Consider the following 15242-nt stretch of genomic DNA (forward strand, 5'->3'; position numbering starts at 1 on the left):
AAGAACCATTCTAGAGGACATGGAGTAAACCTACTCCTACTCATTCCTGCCTAAACACTTAGGTGCTCATTTAGAAGTCTTACTTCTACATTCCTTCTATTATGCCCTGAATAAAATTATTATAAAATAAAATGCCTTTTCCCTTGCCATTAGGACTGGGAGAATCGAGTCAAAAAGGAAACCTTGAAATACTATTGAGTCATAAAATCCCAGGTGCCTTATCTCAATTCTTGTTGGGATAATTCCCCCTTCTTTTGAGTATTGCCCCTCATCTTGCTGTCTCCTGTCCTCGACCTTCCTGTCAGAATTAAGTTATGATCCTCTCCTGGAATTATGGCTTGTCCACTCAACTCAATGTCTTTGCTCCTCCCTTATCTGAATTTGTTTTCCCTCTAAGTTGTTTGTAAACCTTAGTTAGCTGTAAAGGTTCCTGGTTTCAGTAGCTCCAGGCTGAATAATTTTTGAACAAGAGTTCAATTTGGTCAGCTAGCCTAAACTCTGCACAATTAAAAGATTAAAAACCAATCTCTATCTTGCCTCAGTTTCTCTGGCATTACACTTCTTTACCTAAAACCAAAGAAAAGTTAATAGACTGTATTTTCAGTCCAAAGATACTTTGAGCCAGGAATTTATATAAACTTCAATTACTACTTCCCAGATGAACCTAGTCTCTCTCTACTTGTAGAACTTGATTGTTGCCATTGCTATTCCATTATTGGAAGGACATATTAAAGATCAAAAATCACAAAACAGGAATCAGGAGACGTGAGTTTTGCTCCCTGGTTTTCTCACCATGACATGAGCAAGTCCCATTAGCTTTTTTCTTCTGTAGAATATAAGCTTCTTGAGGGCAGGAATCATTTCAATTTTGTCTTTTTAAACTCTGGCTTCTAGCAAATTGTTTAACATTTAGTAGGTGCTTAATGAGCAACAGTTTCCTCATTTACAAAATGTAGAGGCTCTCTTTTTGCCCTCAAACTCCAAGCCTTCTTTTTTTTTTTTTTTTTTTTTTTTTGTAAAATTTAATTTCCTTACCTTTGTGGAATTCAACTTTTGGACAAGATGATCTCAAGAGTTCTTTCTAGACCTGCTATTCTATGTGGTTTAGTGGAAGGGGTGCTGAATCGAAACTCAGAGGATTTAAATTTAAATTCTGGGCTATTATTACCAGTGTTGCTTTGGATAAATTTCCATCTCTGTTCCCCATCTACAAAATGAAAGGTTTGGATCATATGGCTTCCTGCTTTAAAGTTATGCTCCTGTGATTATTTCATCTGTAAACCTGCCATCTAGAATCCTTTCCTATGCATTTCTGGCATTCTAGGACATGCCAGTGTAGTCGCTCCTGAGCTTGAGAGAGTAATCCTGCCATCTAGTGGTTTTTATTTTATCATAAAGTCCTGTTCATTTCTTATAATCCACTGAAACTTGAAAAAAATCAGATGGAACTCAGAAGACGCAAGTGAGACTTTTCTATACTCTACTTCCCCCTACTTCTATCTTAAGGGAACCATGGTAATCCCTTGGAGTCAGAATGATATATAGCATCTTGGGATGACATAGACAAGCAGATGGGGAAGAAAGTCTACTAGATTTAGTTTCAAAAGAGTTGGGATCAAAAAGATCCTGAATTGACTGCGTACTATGTGGCACTAGTCAAATTGTTTCCTTTCTCTCTCTCTCTCTCTCTCTCTCTGTCCTTCTCTCTCTCTCTCTCTGTCCTTCTCTCTCTCTCTCTCGCTCTCTCTCTCTCTCTCTCTCTCTCTATATATATATATATATATATATATAATTTTCTTCATTTGTAAGATGAGAGAGATGAACTAAATTCTCTCAAACCTTTCAGTTGAACACTGATAATAAAATAAAAATTTAAAAAACCAAACCTTTGCTATACAATGAACTAGGTGGGTCTCTGCTTTTGTCTTTCTTGGATTGAGTACCTTAACAGTAAAGTTTAGAACAAAGCAAAAACAGATCACCAATGGAAAAAGTTTAAGAAGCCCTGGTTTAGAACAACCTACAAAAGGCAATTATGACCAATTGTGTGCCAAAATCCAACTGGAGGCTATAAAAATACCATGTCAATCTAGGTAGCCTCACACAGGCAAAATAATACAACAGTTGAAGGTTTTCTAAGTGTATTTATGCTATTAATTATAATTTTGTACCTTCATCAGCAAAGTCTTAATTAACTGAAATAAAACAATATACATTATTGATCATCTACTCTATCTCTTAGAGGAAATGGGAAAGGAAAATATAGAATTGAAATAAATACATTCTAAGTAACCAAAACCTTTGCTTAACTGGGATGATTTTTTTATGTTCTATTTTTAGGAGGCAACAGTGAACCACAAGAAAATGAGGATGTTTACTAGCTACTCAGAAGTAATGACTTTCTAAGATTTAAAGCAAAAAGGGAGCCTCAGAACTCATGCATTCCAGCTTCTTCATTTTACAGATGAGGGCAAGAGAGAAGTGATTTACCCAAAGTCACCATGGAAAACCATTCTCTAATATTATCGTCATCTTTCAAGGAGTTGATTCCTGACATAATAGAAAGAACCCAAGACTCTGGGCCACAGTTCTAACTAGCTGGGGATCCTTGGCCCAAACTCTTCCTCCCCTGAATCTTTCTGTCCTTGTTTGTGAAATAAGGGATTTGGATTAGAGTTACATCTAAGATTCCTTCCAACCCTAATAGTTGTTGAGTTGAAGTCTGGGCTCTGAACTTAACTCACTATGATGATCTTGGGTAATCTCATTTTTCTTATTTATAAAATTCATTTTATTTATTTCCTTATTTTGTAAAATTTCCTTATTTATAAAATGAGGGAGTCTTGTCACTCCAAGAAAGTTCTGTATCTTTTAACACATCAACAAAGAATAGACATCTTATTTTCTAACAACAACAAAAGTAATCTGCTAGGTTACAATGAGTGTTCCTATTTGGATAAGAACTCTAAGCTAAGAAAAATAGTCACCTTACTGTCAGGTTTCAGACCCCAGATTCATCTAAAGAAATATCAATAAAGTATAAAAATGAACTCTAAATTACTAAGTTAACAATAGCTTTGTAAAGTATATAGTAAATTAACATCCATTAATTGAACCCATTTGAAAAACCACAAAATAGTTTTAGTGATTTTTTAGTGATTACTGCCTCTTTGAGGAGAATCCATGTTAAATTTTTCTTTTTTCCTTTCCTTTCCTTTCCTTTCCTTTCCTTTCCTTTCCTTTCCTTTCCTTTCCTTTCCTTTCCTTTCCTTTCCTTTCCTTTCCTTTCCTTTCCTTTCCTTTCCTTTCCTTTCCTTTCCTTTTCTTTCCTTTCCTTTTCTTTCCTTTTCTTTTCTTTTCTTTTCTTTTCCTTTGTTTTCTCTTCTCTTCTCTTCTCTTCTCTTCTCTTCTCTCTCTCTCTCTCTCTCTCTCTTTCTTTTGCTGAGGAAATCCGGGGGTTAAGTGCCTTGCTCAGGTCACCCAGCTAGGTAGTGTTAAGTGTCTGAGATCAGATTTGAACTCAGGTCCTCCTGACTTCAGGGGTGCTCTAACCCTGTACCACCTAGCTATCCCCATGTTAAATTTTTCAAGGACACAGAAATGGATGAGACCCAATTCAACTAACTAGACCTTTCAATTAACTGGAATATTGTTTTATATTCTCCAATTTTAGGAGAAAAACACGTGATAGAAAAAAAGGTCTGTATCAGAGATTTACTTGTTTGAAAAAAAATCCTTATGTGATTAGTCTGACATAAAGTCATACTCTTTCCTGGAAAATTATCATTGATAATTTCCCCTTGTCAATTTATTCTTTGTACAGCTGTCTGGTGGCTGTTCATGATGAAACAAAAAAAGTTTCTATAAAACATTTGCATGCAAGAAATAGTCAGTAAAAATGCATTTCCCAGGTGCCTCCCTAGATATAGGGCAATTACTTGCCAAAGTGGTACAACATTTTAGAAAACTGGTGATTTTGAAGGTCAAGAATGTTGGGATTGTCATCCCTCCTTTTCCCACAGAATAAGTTTACTGTATGATAAAGAAAGGAAGAAAAAGAAACAACAAATGTTATTGGGGATATAAAAAGTCCAGATCAAATTTTTCCAAAACTCACAGAATCTGAGTTGGGTGGGACTTCTAGTCCAATCTGAACCTGAACAATAATTCCCTTTATGAAATATTCAATGAATGATCATTTAGTGTTTTCTTAAAGTTTCAACTACAAGGAAATCCATCACTTCTCTTGGCACTTTTTTCTACTTCTGGATAGCTTTAGTTTGTTTTGGAGGTTTTTGTTATGAAGGTTGTTCTTTCTTTCCATCAAACCTAAACCTGTTCCTCTGCACCTTCAAGACATAAGTCTCAGTTCTGCACAAAGAACAAATCAAATTCTTCTCTAACTTGATGACCCTTATCACTTTACTTTTTTTTATCTGATCTCCATGAGGTATTTTCTTCTTAATGGTTGTTTTTACTCTTCAGTTTATCAGGACTCCTAGTGTCTTCTCAAACATGACCTCCAGAACTTGATGCCATCCTTCAGATGTGGTCAACACCAATACCTTCCTATGTTCCTCATTTAAATTTTTAAGTAAGCAGGCTGTAGTGACAAGAACACCACATTTGAGATCAGAAGAAACTCTTGTTAGATTTATGAAACTCTTCCTTGTGCCTCAGTTTACCCATCTGTTAAATGTTGAAGTTGGATGAAGTCAGAGATTCTTGAAGCATTTATTCTCCATACCAGAAAATTACTGGACTTTCCAAAATGCTGTGGGCTATATTAATTGACGTTTACTGTATTAGAAATTAAAATTTATAACTTTTAGAATTTTTATTAGTTCATTAAAATAACAATAAATCCATTACATGTTAACATAATGTCTTTTATGAAAAATGATCATAGTTTCCAAATAATCAGGAGTAAGAGTGGAATTGTTTTACATATATTTGGAAATTGTTTCAATATTTGACTTAGAATACAGGAATCTGATATCTGCTTCTGTGTTCAATCAGCTATGATATAGTTTGTTTGAAGCATATAAAAAAAATTGGCCTAATACCATTATTTGGAAAATGGAGGAGTATTGTAACAGGCAAATAACTTTTTTTGTATTATTATAAAAGCAGTTTTGACCTCAGTGATGCCCTGAAAGGTTCTTGGTGACTCCCAAGTATCTGTGGACCTTTCTTTGAGAAGTTCTCTACCAAATGATCTCTAAGGTGTCTTCCAGCTTCTAAATTCTATGATTCTATCAGGATCCCTACAAGATCAAAAGGGCTGAGCTAGGTACAATTTGCATGTTGCCAGTCTTTGATCCTAGTTAACAATACAGAATCACATAATGGTATTTTCACAGTCTGTGTATTCTCCTCAAACATGAATGGACTAATCAGTAGGTTTTTCTTGCCCATCATGTTTTTATTTTTTAGGAAAACTGAAACTGTATAAAACACATATTTACCATTTCAACATCTTAGTTTACAAGAAATTTGGAGTTCAACTTTTAATAGTAAACTATTTACAAATTGTACAATGTGCTATAATCTGACTAAGATCTTAGGGAGGGAAGATCATACTTATATCAGGGCATTCAGATAAAGGTGATAAATCTGGTTACCCTATTTTTCATCCATAGTTATGTTCCTCTCCCTCTTCCCATCACCCCTTCCCCATTCACAATTGTCTTACGTTCCTGGTGTTTGGGAGAGAAAGAGGAGAATTGTGGATGGAGTACATATGATTAGAATCATATGCTCATTTTTATCTCTACTGCTCCCCTTCAATTTGTACTCCTCTCTCCATCCCAACGTGAAAGGTGAAGGGAGAAAAATTACTTTACAAACACTGTAGGTAACATGCAACATGCTCATTCCAAAACTCAGACCATTCAAGTGATAAGAATGCAGAGGAAACTCTTTTTTCAAGGGAAATGTGCTAAAGGATATAGTCCCAAATGCAAATCCAACATGCTTGATGTAAAAAAAATTTTGCAGAAAATCGCAAAACACATTCTTCAAAATTAGTCTTGAATTGCTTTCAGTAATGATACCACTGGCAATAATATTGACAGAGAAAGTCAATGAACTATTTATCTCTTCTTTACTACTCAGATGCCCAAGAATGCTTGAATATAGAATAATAAGTTCTTAGTTTTCCCAAATTTAAAAAAAATTCTTTTAAAATATATTTCTTATTCAAGAGAACTTATTCGAGAGACAGATAAGTCCTTTCTCTGATTTGAGTTTTGTTGGGCTTCCATTTCATGTTAAGATCTTTTTGTGTATTAATTGTTTAAGGTTGTGAAAGAAGAAAGAGGGGAGGGGAGCAGAGATTGAGTCATTATTTTCTGAGAGAGAGGGGGGTAGAAGGAGGGAGGGAGGGGAAGAGAGAGAGAGACAGACAGAGAGAGAGAGAGAGATAGACAGACAGACACTAGACCATTTGATGCTGGCAGGTATGTAGACCATCCTGGATTTCTTGCTTCCTGTTACTCAAAAAGTTAGAAAAACTGTCAACCAAGGCACTTGGTGATATCTTTGTTAGTAAACTTCGTGCTTGGAAATCAAGTACCTACCCGGTTGAATCCATTCTTTCCATATCCAGGGAGAGAAGCAGATTTGTTATATGGGAATCCTGAAACAAATATATATAACTTTTAACAAGCTCTTCAAAGAATGTCTAGAAACATGAAACATGCCAACTGAGGAAGATCAAATTGAAATGAAAAGACAAAAGCGTTCTCATAAAACACGGAGCAGAGGGCAGATCTGCAGTCTAGACCAGGCTGTTAAACCTACAGATAGTATATGTATATATTTCTGTGTATACGTGTGTGTGTGACTCACAGATTTCAGGAGCAGACTGCAGCCCAAACACAGATTCAAACAATTCTATTCTTGCCCTTTCAAATTTTATATCCGGACTTTCAATAGAGTTTGGTCTTATTTGGGGCCAAATCTCCTCGAGCAGCCAAGCAGGGTTATGAAAAGGGTGAAATGTTATGAGCACTTACATTTCAATCATCTTTTGAATCCTAGAAAATATTATGTATTAGTTTTCAAAGAATCTAGATACTTCAAAAGCTCTCACATGAAAGAGGATCATTATAAATAAATATGTATACATAAAATTCAATTCCTATATGACCAGAATGTGTAATCACACATAGAACTACATACAAATTATGCTATTAAAAATAACTTAAGTGAAGGCTGTTTTCATTTTCATTTCCAAAGTGGAACAAGAAAGCTTGGGGAAAGTTTCCAAAGGAAATGAGACTGAAACAGATATAAAATCAAAACATTTCATCTCCTAAAAACAAAGCAAAGCAGAACTTACCTTTTAAAGGATTTAGGCTGATAAATATTATATGACCACAAGACCATAGGAACCCAGATTTACAACTGGAAGGGACTTCAGAGACCATCTTTTCAACAATCCCCTCATTTTAAGATAAAAAACTGAGGCCTGGGTAAATTAAGTGACTGGCCTAGTTTACACAGAAATAATTTAAAATAATCTGAAGTCAGGTCTGAGAACCAAAATGCCCTCCTGTCCCCATCTATATAAAATTAACCCCCATTTAATGTCTCTTCTTTAGATTAAGGGAGTATCTACTGAAGATTTCTATTAAAATGTGAATATGAGGAGGTTGTGTAGGACAGGAGAACGTCAGACAGCTTAAACTCTAGTCCTGATTCTATCACTAACTTGCTAACTTTAAGAGCAAATAATTTCCCTTTCTCTGACCATTCAGTTTCTTTGTCCGTAAAAAGAGAGCATTGGGCTGTTTGATTTCTAATGTCTTTTGTAGCATTAAATTTCTTTGGTTAAGGTGCCACTAGCAGATAAGCAACAAGTAATTTAGGAGATCAGCACAGAAAAGAACCCAACTTTGATGCAGAACAAGAGTGAACAAGGACCAGAACTTCCAGTGCTGCCTAAGGAAGGCAGGGCTAGGTGAGGACACCACAGTGAGGGCCATGGGAAGCCAAAGAACAACAAAGGGACCTCCAGTGCTTGGGGCACTGAGGAACTACAGCAGAGGATCAAAGGTAGATGAAATCTTAATGACCATTTCCTCCAAGGTTTTGGCTGTGGCTATATTAGATAATTAGTTCTTCTGAATAATATTACCGAATGAGCCAATGGCAGCACTCAGAAGCTTTATACATATGATGTCAATGTGTACAGAAGAAAGATGTTCGAGAACTTGGTTTGATTCTTGTTTCTGTTGCACACTGCCTAAGGATTCTCCATTTTTCTTCTGTAAAATGAAGAAATGGGACAGGAGCATCTTCAGGTTCCCTTCCAGCTATAATTCCTATATTCTATTTTATACTTTGAAAGAGGTAAGATTTCTTTGGCAGTCTAGTCAGATGCTTGAGAAAAACAGGCACTATGGTTCAAAAATTAAGCCACACCTATTTTAAACTATGGCATGCATTTTTTACTGAGTTGTTGGATTTCTGTCGACATATTAGCAGTCAGTGGAAATGATGAGATAGATCAATGAGACAGAATAATAATGAGATAGAACAAATAAATGATAGATGATGAGATAGAATTAAAAAAAATTCAAACTTCCCATCCTCATGGAACCTGCATTTTAAAACCTAATTGTACCAACACAAACAGTAGGTGCCAAGGGACATGATTGGGAGACTAATACAAAAGCTCTGCCATATAAGAATCACTATAAACATAAACACATATACATAAATCTCTTTAAAAGTAAAACTAGTTGTAAGGGAAAAGATTTTCCTTCCCCTATCTATGAGGCCCATTGGGGCTTTGCATTTATTTGTTTACTTATTTCTAGAAATTAGAAGAAAGCAAGAATTATTACAACCGATTTTAGAGAATAGCAAGGAGTTATTTTTTTTTAAAGGCAATATATGTTTGCCATCTAGTGGCTATAGGGGAGAATTGCTTTATTTCGCAAGTTACTTTCGGTGAGATTAAAGGATCTAGAGAGATACAAAGTACAACATTACTTTCATCTGAGGGGAGAAGGTGGTTAGCAACTGGGAGAAATCCAGAAAGGAATCCTGGGGAAAGCCCCACTGGTGACCTCGCAAGGAGGATTTTCAAAAGTTACAGGACAGAAGGCAGTTTCCAAGGCATCGAGGGGGCAATGTGATAATAAGTGGGTGGGTGAATTGGCTTTAGACATCTTTCTCCCTTCCCCCAAAGTCTGGTTATGAGGAAGAGTAGAGTGATGGGAGAGTAGGCAGATGGGGCAGAAGAGTCAAAGGAAGAACATTGGATAGCTGAATATGTTTGTAGGCATTGTGGAGGCGAGGAAAAGAAGAGGAGGGAGGGGGACAGGGAGAGAGAAGAGAGAGAGAGAGAGAGAGAGACAGAGAGACAGAGAGAGAGAGAGACAGAGAGAGAGAGACAGAGAGAGAGAGACAGAGAGAGAGAAAGAGAGAGAGTCAGAGAGAGAGTCAGAGAGAGAGAGGAGAGAGAGAGAGAGACAGAGAGACAGAGAGACACACAGAGAGACACAGAGAGAGAGACACAGAGAGAGAGACACAGAGAGAGAGAGGAGAGAGAGAGAGAGAGAGAGAGAGAGAGAGAGAGAGAGAGAGAGAGAGACATTGCTGCTGATAAATTTTGAGGAATGAATGGAAAATGAAGGAGTTGACTCTGAAATCAGTAAAATATGTCATTGTCATCTGTTAAGGATATGGTTGGGGTTTAAGAGAAAAAGTTTTTGAACAGTCACCATAGGAATTAAAATAGGGAGTCAATGAAAGCAGAGGTAAAGAGCTGGGTAGCAAGAAGGGCCCATCTTAGGTATGGTTGGTTGGTGAAATCATCTCACTTTAAACTTTCTCCAGGGGTATTTAAAGGACTGTGAACAGGAAAAGAATTAAATGATGAGGCAACCATCAAGACTGAGAATTAATAGATTGAGAAGAATGAAACATCCTAGGGATTTTAGTGTGGTATACATAAATTATTAACAAAACAAATCAATGGAGAGGTATCAATTATTGTTCAGTCATTTTTAGTCACGTCCAACTCTTTGTGATCCTATTTGAGGTTTTCTCAGCAGAGATACTGGATTGGTTGGTCATTTTCTTCTCCAGCTTATTTTATAGATGAGGAAACTGAGGCACATCAAGTGCAATGACTTGTTCAGGGTCACACAGTAGTAAGTGTTTGAGGCCAGATTTAAACTCAGGGAGATGTTTTACTGACTATAGGCTTTGCATTCTATCCACTGTGCCACCTACCTGTCTGGGGAGGTATCCAGGGTGCATATAAAAGCAAATTAGGGAAAGAAAAATAGACTGGGATCTTAAGAAGGGTTCAAGGAATGATAATTTTGAAAAGCACATTAAAAAGAAAGAAATGAGTGAAAGAGGTAGAAGAATCAGAGCTAGAAATTGGAGATTAGAATTTTCAGGTTTGCAACATGGGGAAAGATATGATTCCCTTGCGATGATGATGATGATGATGATGAAGTCTGAGGAGTTGATTGTATTAGTGTGTGGCCATAATGGAATATCCACAAAGAATGAGAACATATAAAAAAGAAATGAGTCTCTAAAAGTTATTTCCCCAATATTAAGAATTTCATAATTCATTTGATCCTAAATAATGAGATCCCCACATTTCCTTTTTTTTTCTTTTGTCCTAATTTGATTTGTCATACTTGGAGGCAGCATGGTATAAGGGAAAGAACATTATGTTTGGCATTTAAAAAAGACACAAAAACAAATCCTGACATCATCTCTTACTGTCTATCTGACTTTGGTAAAGTTGATTTCCTCTCTGGACTTATCATCTGTATAACGAGGGAATTGAACTAGATAGCCTTCTAGTGCCAACTTTATTATCTTATGACTTCCCTTCATTTCTCTTGGCCCAGGTCCTAACTCTTCAGACTTCATTTTTTACCATGGCTCTGAACCCTGAAGATGCCTTCAAAACAAAGTCCAGTAGATATCTCACCCTAGAAGATTGGTTGGTACCTATGGCCCCTTTTCTAATTGGTCAGTTCTTCCCAGCACTTCTTATTTAAAGAAGGTCTTACATGGACTCTGTCCACTCCTTTACCACTTCAGGTTCTGCTCCCTCCTCTGCAAACTTCTTTCTCCACCAAGTTTTGTGAATACTTTCCCTTTCGATCCCTTTCATTCATGTGTTGTCTTCTCTAATTAGAATATGAGCTCCTTAAAGGCAAGAATTATTTTTATTTTTGCTTCTACATGTACTCCTAGTGTTTAGCACAGTGTCTTGCCTGACTCATAGAAAGCACTTAATAAATAAATGTTTATTGACTTAACAATGATTTCACACTAATATGATACTTCCCCAAATAAAATTGTTCTCTTTAAAGAATGATTCAAAATTTCTTAGTGTTAGGTTCAATGCCAAAACACCAGTCCCCTCAGCCCTGAATATTGGCTGTTACATTGCATGTTTCTTGAACACTAATGCCAGAAACCACTTAATTGACAATTATTTGAGCATACTGGGTTTTTTTTTTCCTCCCTTAAGTCTTATATTCAACCATAATGATTTTCACAACACACCCCTAAAAGTTATGAATGCAGCTGTTGTTTTTGTTTCAAATACAGATAAAACCAAGTTTCATTTTCTTCTCTACCTAATCAGAATGTATTGAATTTTTTTTTGGGGGGGGGTAATTGACTCAATACCTGGTATTTAATCCACCTGGACCATGCTCTTGTGGGAATGCAGCTCTTAATTGATTGCTGGGAACTATTTTCTCTTAATGAGGCACTAGGAAAAGGCATTTTGTCCTATGTTTTCCCTACAGGTACATATGCTTCCTTCCATCAAAAAGTGCTTTGGATAGACATACACAGATGAACTGCAGAAGAACAGGTTTTTAGTGTAATTAGATCCCTTATATCATGGAAATTAAAATAATTTAGATGGCTAGTTTATTGTGATGGTTCCATACTTGATAAGTATCTCACTGGGATAGGGGTAATGACTTTAGAGAATGCAACTCTGGATTTTTCAGTCTTAAATTCAGATCAAAGGGTCTGATTCTATACATCTGACCTCATTCAATCCTTCGTCTATGAATTGCTGCTCTAGTACAACCACTCACGTGAATAGAAGTCTCCTTGCATTCTCTGAAGAGAGTCTCTCTCTGTCCCACTACTGTGAGATAGGGACTGTGTATCCAGATCGGGTGAGTTGGTTCTGGTGTCCACATCCCCCTTGAGAAACAACCAACTGGTTTTTTGCTGAAAAGAAAAAAATAAATAAAATTAATTCCAGCAATCAAGAAATGTGGAAATTGATCATGTGCATAGTATTTAGAGTAGGAAGGAATTATCTAGTCCATCATTTCTCAAAGAGTGAGTTGGGGACCCTGGGTATCTTTCAGGAGGTCGATGAGTTCAAAACTTTTCATAATAATACTAAGTCAATTAAATTTCTACCAAGGTAGATAGTGATGATAGATAAAAACATATAAAAAAGCTCTTTGGATTTCTCAGTAATTTTTAAGAGTGTAGAGAGGTCCTGAGAACAGAGTTGGAAAACTGTTGCTGTTGATCCACTAATAGATGTCATAGAAGGTTTCAGGATTTATCAAAAGTCATATGGCTAGCAAGCAGCAGGACCAAGAACTAAATCCAGATCTAACTAATTCTAAGTTTAATGGGCTTTTTTTTATTTCCAAAGTTCATTGGCATGAGAATCTCCCCTTAGTGGTAGAGATCAATGTTCCATGCCCACGTAAGGGTACATCCAGAAACCACAAAAAGTTCAATTGCATGTTGAATCCAGTTAAATTGAATTAGGACAAAACTCAGCTGGAGAGATATAATGACTAAGACTTTCAAAGAGAACCAGGATCTTAGATAATAATGCCCCTACCAAATCTCCCAGGAAGAGGTAAGTTTTGAATCATAACTCATAAGCTTAAGAAAGAGAGGACCTGCTAGCTGAATGATATCTTCTACTTGTTGTACATAAACTGTGTTCTATGGACTCTGTACTTGTGTTTGAATTTATATGCATTGGGTTTCTATTAAAAATGGGAATATTTAGCTTTAAGCAGACCTACTATATAAAAATCCATACTTGTGTGGACCTTGGGATTCAAAGAATGTCAGAAATTTGACATCTGAGACTCAGTCCCTCTCTTCTTTCCATACTGTGAATTTCCTTTCTCCATTTTATAGATGGGGAAACTAAGATTTGTTTATATATTTTTAGAATTTTTATATTGTGTTTTCACATTATCTTCATTTCTGAATATATTTCTCCCATTGAATTATCTCTAAAAAAAGAGAGAAGGAAAAATAGTTCAGACGAAACTGAGGTTTGTTACACATATCTGGTGATCTATATATAACAGTAAAGCTCTTTATAATGTAGAAGGCAGGGAAATGTAGTAGGATAATTACTAGACAGTTTGGGGCCAGAAAATCTGGATCTTTCACATCTTAAATCTGTCAATTTCTGACCATATAAGTTTATACAAGTCATTCATCCTCTCTGAATAATCTTTTAATAATAATTTTTATATTTTCTACTTCAAAAGGAACAAAAGGAACAATACAGAAATGGGAGCTGCTATTTTAATTTTTAGTACATTAATCTTTCAGTACTTTAGGGACTGGTACTCTCTCATCATATCAAAAAACATTTATTAAATGTCTGCTATGTGGCAAGTTCTGTGTTAAGGAATGGGAATTAAAAAAAAAAATTCCTTTCCTCAAGGAGCTCCCATTTAATGAGGGGGGGGGGGAGGTGGAGGAAAAGGGGAAGAAGATGTAAACAATCATGTCTATACAAGATATATGCAATGCAAATTGGAGGTGAATTCAGAGGAGATGTCTTCTTCCACCATAATTCATTATCTCTTTCTAACCTAGGAGGTGATCTTCAAGAGTTGACATGATTAAAATCAATCCCTTTGAAACCCACTTAGTAAGAAGTCTTAGTTATCTTGGTCCATAATTAAAAGACTCGTCACCCTCCTAGCTTGAGTGAAGGTACAGAAGTCTGGGTTCCACCAGGATAGCCTGAGAAAACCCATGGTCACTTCCAAGACATAATAAGATTTTGTAAAAAAAAGTAGTATTAGTGGGTAGTATAAAAAGATAACATAAAATCTGGATACTGCAAGATACTGAAAATCTCAATAAAATGGCTCTTTTATGGAGAGTTTATATTTGTAAACAGGACATCAGAAACTTCTTTAAGGCATAGTTATAAATAGGATGAATAATCTAGGGAGGACAAAATATAATAAACAAAAAGTGTTTTAAGTGCTTAAAAGATCCTACTTATGGTTCTAAGAGTTTCAAAGATTCAGAGTATCACTGGATCTTGGGACGAAAAACACTTTAGTGCTCACATAGTTAATTTATATGCTCCAATCAAATTTTCATTTAAACAGAAAAGGATACAATTTTTAAAAAAACACATTTCTGTTGCCTTTTTTAAAAAAAATCTTGAATTGGACCTTTGATTACATTGCTATAAGGGCCTTTTAATGAAGAAACTCTCTCTATTAATAAGGATTGGCAACTGCTCTGTAACTTATGGTCTTAGAGATATGCTTGGATCAATGAGTAATAAAGTGTCAATTTATATGCTCCAATCAAATTTTCATTTAAACAGAAAAGGATACAATTTAAAAAAAAAACACATTTCTGTTGCCTTTTTAAAAAAAAATCTTGAATTGGACCTTTGATTACATTGCTATAAGGGCCTTTTAATGAAGAAACTCTCTCTATTAATAAGGATTGGCAACTGCTCTGTAACTTATGGTCTTAGAGATATGCTTGGATCAATGAGTGATAAAGTGACTTGTCCAGAGTCACACAACCAGAATATATCAGAGATAAAACTTGAACTTAGGTTTTCCTAATCTTAAGGCCCGACTCTGCTATGCTGCTTCTCATTTATATAGCAGTTACACATTAACAAAGCCCTTTTCTCAAAATGACTATGAGGTAGGAAGCATACTGTTATCACCCCCATTTTACAGATGAAGTAATTGAATCCCAAAAGAGAGAAGTGACATGCCCAAGAAGACATGGATAGTGAATGGCAAAACCAATTGTAAGTCCTAGATGTTCTGACCCAAGCCAATGTTCTATATATCATTCTTCTTCAGTAGAAAGGACCTCCTTTCCTAGTCTTAGCCCAATTAATGTTAAATTGTTAGGACTTGAAATCTGGAAAAAAGATTTTAAATGATTATCTTTACTTTTTTAAATTTTCT

The 15242-nt window shown here is 35.8% G+C and overlaps 1 protein-coding gene across 2 annotated transcripts in view; it reads right to left on the reverse strand.

Annotated features, from left to right (window-relative positions):
• ABLIM2 (actin binding LIM protein family member 2) overlaps positions 1–15242 on the reverse strand; it is a 225631-nt gene that overhangs the window by 28688 nt on the left and 181701 nt on the right. For both annotated transcript variants that reach the window (XM_031942739.1, XM_031942738.1), the window contains exons 16-17: positions 12105–12243; positions 6582–6640 (exon numbers count right to left, since the gene is read on the reverse strand). In XM_031942739.1, coding sequence (XP_031798599.1) covers positions 6582–6640; positions 12105–12243 — 198 coding nt within the window. The remainder of the gene's footprint in view (positions 1–6581; positions 6641–12104; positions 12244–15242) is intronic.

Source organism: Sarcophilus harrisii, chromosome 6 (assembly GCF_902635505.1).
Source record: "Sarcophilus harrisii chromosome 6, mSarHar1.11, whole genome shotgun sequence".
NCBI lineage: Eukaryota > Metazoa > Chordata > Mammalia > Dasyuromorphia > Dasyuridae > Sarcophilus > Sarcophilus harrisii.